At 46.0% G+C, this 8750-nt stretch overlaps 1 protein-coding gene across 1 annotated transcript in view; it reads right to left on the bottom strand.

Moving 5' to 3' along the window:
• Positions 1-230: 230 nt before the first annotated feature.
• Positions 231-8750, bottom strand: part of CPLX1 (complexin 1) — a 14078-nt gene continuing 5558 nt past the window's right edge. The window contains exon 3 of the mRNA XM_006874138.1: positions 231-428. Coding sequence (XP_006874200.1) covers positions 231-428 — 198 coding nt within the window. The remainder of the gene's footprint in view (positions 429-8750) is intronic.

Below are 8750 nucleotides of genomic sequence, written 5' to 3'. Positions count from 1 at the left end.
GTTGATGGCAGTGCCTGGGGTGGGCCGGGGACGGAGGCTCCCAAGGTGTGAAGGGGCAGGGCGGATAGACCTAGGACTATGGCTTATATTGGCATGGGGGCGGCTGTACTCTGCTCCCGACATCCCTTCAGGGGCCTCCTCAGAGGGGTATGTACAGGGGGGGGCAACGAGCGGGACAATGGGGGCAATGGGGGCTCCAGCTCGGGCCAGTGTCTGTCCACATTAGGGTGTTACTTCTTGAACATGTCCTGGAGTGGCCCCGGCAGGTACTTAATGACCGTGTCCAGGATACTCTCGTCCTCCTCCTCGGCCTCGTCCCCACAGCCCGGCGGGATGGCCTTCTTGGGCCGAGTCAGGCTGCCCTCCGCATTGGCTTCCATGGCGGCCTGGGCCTCGGCCTCACGCTCCTCCTTCTTCTTGATGCCGTACTGTGAGGGGAGATGTCTGGGTCAGGCGGGCGCAGGGCACACCAGTCCTGAGGAGGGCTTGGTATGGGTCCCTTGGGAGGCACAGAGCAACAGGAAGGAGACCCCACAGGCTGTGTGGCTAACTGATGCAGAGCAGCTCCTGCATCCACGCACACATGGCCAAGACAACCCCCACCCCCCGCCCCCAGACCCACAGTCTCAGTGCATTAAATCAGCACTGTGCAACCTGCAGACATCTGGAACACTTACCAAGGTGCCATCTGACCCCTCTCCCCACAAGGCTCAAAGTCCTGCCCCAGGTACCTGTGAACATCTGACCCCGTTTGAAAGTATGGCTTTTGAAGTTGCTCAGGAAAGTTCAATGGAACTGCAGGACTAGCACTGGACTGCTAATCCAAAGGTTGTCAGTTCAAATCCACCAGCCGCTCCTTGTAAACTCTATACAGGGTCACTATGAGTTGAAACTGACTTGACAGCATAAGGAAAGAGAGAGTGTGCACTCTGGTGGTGCTGTGGGATAAGCGCTCGACTAGTAACCACAAGCACTGCTGGTGTGGCGCTATAGAGTAAGCACTGGACTGTGGACCACAGGGTTAGTGGTTCAAACCCTCAGAAACCCTATACAGGCAGTTCAAACCCACCAGCCGCTCTACAGGATAAAGATGAAGTTTTCTGCTCCCGTAAAGGCTGACAGTGTTGGAAACCCTACACAGGTTGCCAACAGAACTGACTGATGGCTGGGCGCTGACTGAGTTTGTGGTACATGCGGTCCCTGAGTTATGAATGTCCGGTGTATGAATAACCTGTACCATGATTTGTAAAAACAAACGATTCCTACTTTGTAACATGCACCAAAACATTATTATTATTGCCATATTATTATATGAAATATGTTTTAGTGTATCTTGGCTTTCAGCCAAGATCCATTGTACATCAGCAATAATATCCCTCGTTCCATGGCCTCTTCTGAATCCAGCTTGAACCTCTGGAAGTTCTCTGTCAATGTATGATTGTAGCCGTTTCTATATTACCTTTAGTAAAACTTTACACACATAGGATATCAAAGAGATTGTCTGATGATTTCTGCATCCCGTTGGGTCACCTCTCTTTGGAATGGGCACAAATATGGATCTCTTCCAATCAGTCGGCCACATAGTTGTCTTCCAAATTTCTTGGCAGAGATGAGTGAGTGCCTCCAGTGTCACCTCACTTTCTTGAAAAATTTCAATTTTTATTCTATCAATTCCTGGTGCCTTGTTCTTTGCCAATTCCTTCAATGCACCTTGAACTTACCATTGGCTCTTGATCATATGCTACCTCTTGAAATGGTTGAACATCAACCATTTCCTTCTGATACAGTGATTCTGTGTATTCCTTTCATCTTCTCTTGATGCTTTCTGCATCATTCAATAATTTGCCCAGAGAATCCCTCAATAATGAAAGTCGGGGCTTGAATTTTTCTTCAGTTCCCCCAGCTTGAGAAATGCTGAGTGTGTTCTTCCTTTTTGGATTTCTGGTTCCAGATCTTTGCACATTTTGCTGTAATATTTGGCTTTATCTTCTCGAGCTGATCTTTGAAGTTTTCTGTTCAGCTCTTGTACCTCCTCATTTCTTCCATTTTCTTTAGCATCTCTGCTCTGGACAGCAAGTTTCTGTGTCTTTTCTGACATCCATTTTGACCTTTTCCTCCTTTCTTGTCTTCTTAATGACACCTGAGTCCTCAAATTTATATCTTGATGCCACATTCTTCTTCATATAATCCAGCTTCTTGGATCTTTTGCTCAGCATACAGATTGAATAAGTATGGTGAAAGACCACAACCCTGGCGTAAGTGTTCCCTTGTTCTGTTCAAACCACTGCCTCTTGGTCTATGTACAGGTTCTTCATGTGCACAATTAAGTGTTCCAGAATGCTCATTCACTGCATTGTTGTCCATAGCTTGTCATGATCCATGCAGTCAAAAGCCTTTGCATAGTCATTAAAGCACAGGTAAGCATCTTTCTAGTATTTTCTGCTTTCAGACAAGATCCATCCATACATCCAAGGAGTGATAGGTGAATTTGAATACCTGACCTTGTGGCTAGCAGTCTAGTGCTTACCCTTCAATGCCTTATCAGAACTCCTACACTCAACTTGTTGTTAAGTGCCATTTAGTGAGGTGTGACTCACAGTAACCCTGTATTGGGTTTCTGAGGAGGTGGCTGGTGAGTTTGAACCGCCGACCTTGCAATTCAAACCAACCTTTCAGTCCAGTGCATATCCTGTAGGGCCACATCAAGACTACACTCAACTTCTTGTCTTTCCTAGGTGCTGTCGAGTCGGTTCTGACCCCTAGCGACCCTGTATAGGGTTTCTGAGAAGCAGCTAGTGAGCTTGAACCGCCGACCTTATGCTTCAAACTGACTTTGCAGTCCACCACATTCACCTACAGCGCCATATCAGGGCTCCTCACACCGGACTAGGGGGCTTCAAAAGTTTGTGGGAAAATTATATTGAAATTACATTTTCCCAAGAATTTTTGAAGACCCCGCCATGCTAAGAAAGTATAAGATACGCAGTGTTCTGACAAATTTGACTTCAAGACAGACTTGGAACGGAGCCTGTTCGTAAACTGTCATAGGAGACTTAGGAAGTTCACACAGGTCTGTGACGTTTCCAACCAGTGACGCTTTTCCCTTTCCAGCCTTCCGTCCCCTGAGGATGTCCCATCTCATAGTGTCAGATCCATCTCATCGAGTCAGTTCCAACTCATAGTGACCTTATGTACAACAAAATGAAACACTGTCTAGTCTGACATCATCCTCACAATGGTTGTTACATTTGAGCCCATTACTGCTGCCACACTGTCATTCCGTCTCATTTGTGGGGTGGGAGGGGGTGATCTTCCCTGTTTTTGTCGAACCTCCACTTTATCAAGCAAGATGTCCTTCTTCAGGGACTGGTCTCTCCTGACGGCATATCCGAAGTAGGAGAGACGAAGTCTCAGGATCCTGGCGTCTAAGGAGCATCCTGCACTTCTTCCAACACAGATCTGTTTGTTCTTTTAGCAGTCCATGGTACATTTAATATCTTCCTCCAACACCATAACTCAAATGCATCAGTTCTTCCATGGTCTTCCTTATTCACCATCCAGCTTTCACATGCATATGAGGTGATTGAAAATACCATGGCTTGAGTCAGGCTCACCTTTAGTCTTCAAACTGATATCTTTGCTCTTCAACACTTTAAAGAGGTCTTGTGCAGCAGATTTGCTTTATGCAATACATCATTTGATTTCTTGACTGCTGCATCCATGAGTGTTGATGGTTAATCCAAGCAAAATGAAGTCTTTGACACTATCAATCTTTTCTCCATTTATCTTAATGTTATTTATTGCTCCAGTGGTAAATATTTTTGCTTGCTTTTAAAAATTTTTGTTTTCAAGTCCTCCTCACTTTCAGCAAGCAAGGTTGTACTGTCTACATATTACAGGTTGTTAATGAGTCTTCCTCCAACCCTGCTTCTTGGATTATTTGCTCAGTGTACAGATTGAATAAGTATGGTGAAAGAACACAACCCCGGTATACACCTTTCCTGGTTTAAAACCATTCAGTGTCCTCTTGTTCTGTTTGAACAACTGCCTTTTGGTTCTTCGTGAGCACAACTAAGTGTTCCGGAATACTCATTCTCTGAAATTCATAGCTTGTCATGATCCACACAATCAAAAGCCTTTGCATAGTCGATAAAGCACAGGTAAACATCTTTCTGGTATTCTCTGCTTTCAGTCAAGATCCATCTGATGTCGGTAATCTGATGTTCCACATTCTCTTTTGACTCCAGATTGAAGCCCTGGCAGTTCTCCATCAATGTACTGTTGCAGCCATTTTAAATTATCTTTAGCAAAATTTTACTTGCATGCAATATTAATGATATTGTCCAATGATTTCCACATCCCGTTGGGTGACTTCTCTTTGGAAGGGGCACAGATATGGAGCTCGTCCAATGGTTGGCCAGTAGCTGTCTTCCCAATTTCTTGATATACACGTGAGCTTACAACACTGTATCAGTTTGTTGAGAGATTTCAATTTGCATTCCAGCAATTCCTGGAGACTTGTTTTGCACCAATGTCTTCAGTGCACTTTGGACTTACTTCTACCTTCAGTGCTTGGTTCTTGATCATAAGCTGCCTCTTGAAATGGTTGAACGCCAACCGATTCTTTTGGGTACAGTGACTGTGTATTCCGTCCATCTTCTTTTGATTCCTTCTGCATCGTTCAATATTTTACCCATCAAATCTTTCAATAGTGAAAGTCGAGGCTTGAATTTTTTCTTCAGTTCTTTCAATTTGAGATATGCTGAGTGTGTTCTTCCCTTTTGATTTTGTAACTCCAGGTCTTTGCATCTTTCTTTGCGATATTTGACTTTGTCTTCTTGAGCTGCCCTTTGAAATGTTCTGTTCAGTTCTTTTACCTCCTCATTTCTTCCATTCATTTTAGATTATCTATGCTCAAGGCCAAGTTAAAGTCTCATCTGACATCCCTTTTGGTCTTTCCTTTGTTACCTGTCTTTTTGACGACGTTTTGTTTCTTCCTGTATGATGTTGTTGGTGTCATCCCACAACTCTGCTGGGCTTTGGTCAGTAGTGTCTAATGCATCAAATGTGTTCTTGAGATGGTCTTTAAATTCTGGGGTGGGGGGTATATTCAGGTGAAGAGTCCTGGTGTGGCGCTATGGGTTAGTGCACTGGACTACAAGGTTGGAGGTTCAAACTCACCACTTGCTCCTTGGAAACCCTATAAACCAGTGTCACTATAAGTTGGAACGAACTCGGCGGTACTTAACAACAACAAATATCAGGTGGGCTGTATTTTGACTCTCAAGGATTTGTTTTAATTTTCTTCAGCTTCAGCCTGAACCCTCATTGCTTTGGCTGATGATATGGAGTTTTCCACCGTCTCTTCCCACAAATGTAGTCAATTTGATTTCTGTGTATCCCATCTGGTGAGGCTCATGTGTATAGTAGCCTGTTATGTTGTTTTTAAAAGGTATTTGCAGTGAAGAAGTCACTGGTCTTTCAAAATTCTGTCATGCAGTCTCCAGCATCGTTTCTCTCACCGAGGCCATAGTTTCCAACTACTGATTCTTCCTCTTTGTTTCCAACCTTCACATTCTAATCACCAGTAATTATAATGTATCTTGATTGCATGTTTGATCAATTTCAGACTGATGAAGTTGATAGAACTCTTCAATTTCATCATTACTGACTTTAGTGGTTGGTGTTTAAATTTGAATAATAGTGTTAATTGGTCTTCTTTGTAGATGTATGGATATTATCCTATCACTGTGTGGTACCTTGAATTTACTTGGTCTGGCTTTTCTATCCAATGTCTTCTTAACTTCCACCAAGTAATAGAGTGGGAGGGACCACGCAAATAAGGTGCACAGGATGCAGGTTAGTATTGGTTAGTTTTGCCATCCAGTTAGGTTTAAAAGGAGCCACCTCAGAAAAAGTAACAGAAGATCCCAGGACCATGAGGAAGGAAGAGCATGAGTGAAGCGTGAGATCTCTACCTAGAAAAGCAATGACAGCAGAGACAATTGCAGAGGCAGAGGCCTGGAGAGATGGAGCAGTTGCAGGCTCTAGGCCCATGGGCTCAGTAAAGCTGAGTGCCTTCAGGTAGGAGACTGCTTGCAAAATGTGTCCTTCGGGCATTCATAGACTGGCTAAAAGAGCTTTGTAACATTTGCCCAAGTCTGGCAGAGGTCAAGGGGCCAAATGACTGAGAGGCTGAAGACAAGAGAGAGGCCTGTCTGACTGGAAAACTGCTGCATCCTGTGTTGGTTTTGATCCTGAAATGCACCCTGTTCACTTCCCTAATAAACCCCATAATCGTGAATATTATGAGTTCGGTGTGGCCATTGCCATGGATTGTTAAACCCAGATGTGAATGAAGCACAGAGGGCTGTGGGAGGAACAGTTGGTGTCAGAATGGAGTAAAGAAGGTTGTAGGGTGGAAGCAGGTCTGACCTCCACTTCACAGGAATTGGCCTTGGACTCATTTTGAGTTTGGTTCACTTTCCCCCTTGTGAAGCTGGGGGAAGTCAGAAATGGTTCCCACGTTGGTTCTTGCACACAGACAGTGTTGTACTTCAAGACATATCTTGAAATGTTCTTTTAGATGATGAATGTGTCACCATTCATGTTCAATTTGTTGTTCACAGCAGAGTAAACCATGTGATTATCTGATTCAGAATGACCAGTACCTGTCCATTTCAGCTCACTGATACCTAGGATACTGATCTTTATGCGTTCCATTTCATTTCTGACAACTTCCAAGTTTCCTAGATTCATACTTCATTACATTCCATGTTCTGATTATGACTAGATATTTGCAGCTGCTTCTTCCTCATTTCGAGTTGTGCCCCATCAGCAAATGAAGGTCCTGAAAGCTTTACTCCATTTACATCATCATGGTCAACTCTAGTTTGAGAAGACAACTCCTCAACAATTGTGTTTTAAGTGCTTTCTAACCTGAGGGGCTCATCTTCCAGCACTGTATCTGACAATATTCTGGTGTTCTTCATCATGTTTCAATATTCAGTAATCTGGTGCTATCTGACAGTGTTCCACTGCTAGTCGTAAGATTTTCAGTGATTAAACATTCAGAAGTAGTCCATCTCTCCTTCTTCCTAGTCTGTCTTTGTCTGGAAGCTCTGCTGAAACCTGTCCCCCATGGGTGACCCTGCTGCTATTTAAAATACCTGTGACCTACCTTCCAGAATCACAGTAACATGTAAGCCACCACAGTAAGACACGCTGACAGATGAGTGGTGGGAGGGTGAGTAGTGATCCCCTCAAACTCATGTCCACTTGGGACCTCAGAATGTGAACTTGTTTGGAAATGAGGCCGTGCTGGATTAAGGTGAACCCTAATACAATGCCTGCTGTCTTGATGCCATCGAGTCCTATAGACTCATGGTGGTTATGTGCCATGGAGTCTGTTTCAACTCATAGCGGCCCTGTAATACGTTTCTGAGGCTGTAAATCCTTATGGGAGCAGAAAGCCTCATCTTTCTCTCATGGAACTGCTGGTAGTTTCGAACTGCTGACCTTGAGGTTAGCAGCCCGACTTGTAACCACTATACTACGAGAGCTCATAGTGACTCTATATAGCTTTCCCTAGAGTGTTAATCTTTATGGGAGCAGACAGCCTCATCTTTCTCCTAGGGAGTGGCTGGTGGGTTTGAACCATTGACCTTGTGGTTCGCCACCTACAGAGATAGATAAGGAGAAGACCAAGGGAAGATGTAGAGACGGAGGTGGAGTGGGGCATACAGGCCCAGGATCACCAAGGACTGCTGTCTAGGACGCTCCTCTAGAGTCTGAGAAGGAACCAGCTGAGCTGAGACCTTGACTTTGGACTTTTGGCCCCAAAGGGGCAGAGGTTTGGGGCTTGTTTGCACTTCCTCAGGAGGGAGGATGCTAGGTGACCTCCTGCTTTGCACCCTCACCTCCCGGTGATCCTGTGATGCAGTGACAAGGGGTACCCGTGAGTGTGTCACCTACAGGCCACCACTCACTGAGGGCGCAGACCTACCACACATAGGGTCCTGCTGAGCCCCAGGCTGACCTAGAAGCATGCTCTACACTGCTGACCTCTTCCCAGGGCCACCTCCCTGGCCCGGAACAGGGATGAAATGCGTGGCCCAGTGTTCTGTGGGGCTGGCAGAGTTGTGCGTGGGCAGGAGACAGACGCCACCAGAAACTAGGTCAGACAAAACTTCCCTCCAGCCAGGGCTGAGGAGGGGGAGGCTCCTCCAGCGTCTTTGCACACGGTGGCGGTGGCGGGAAACATGCTGAGGATGTGAACTGGCTCAGGAGGCTGGGCCCGAGGCATACACTCGGGGAGCATGTGGGCAACAGAGGGGACACGTGTTAGAGGGAAGAGAGCACATGCTGGGGGAACACACGTGTTCCCATGTAACCGTGGGAGCATGTGGTGCTGGAGGGAATACATGTGTAATAACAGGGACATGGGTGCTGTGATGACTGAACACAGGAAACCCCCTGACCTGCCTGCAGAGGCGGGGTCTTCCTTGAGCCCTTGTCACTACACTGAGGGTCAAGGTCGTGCCAAGGTTAAGGTCACAGTTACTGTGTCTGGAGCTAGAGGCTCCTCATTCCCAGAGACAATGTTCCTCAACCCCTGCCCCATGGGAGACTCACTGTCTGTTCATCAGGATTCAAGATTCCAGAACACTGGCCACCACAGGAGGAGCCCAGCCACCCTCACTGTTGAGGAACTGGACCACCAACACTGAGATAGCAGGGACCCAGCCCCC

The sequence above is a fragment of the Chrysochloris asiatica genome, unplaced genomic scaffold (genome assembly GCF_000296735.1).
Source record: "Chrysochloris asiatica unplaced genomic scaffold, ChrAsi1.0 scaffold00262, whole genome shotgun sequence".
In the NCBI taxonomy this organism is placed as follows: Eukaryota; Metazoa; Chordata; class Mammalia; order Afrosoricida; family Chrysochloridae; genus Chrysochloris; species Chrysochloris asiatica.
The sequence above is the reverse complement of the archived record's forward strand: the minus strand, read 5'-3'. Positions and strand labels throughout refer to the sequence as shown.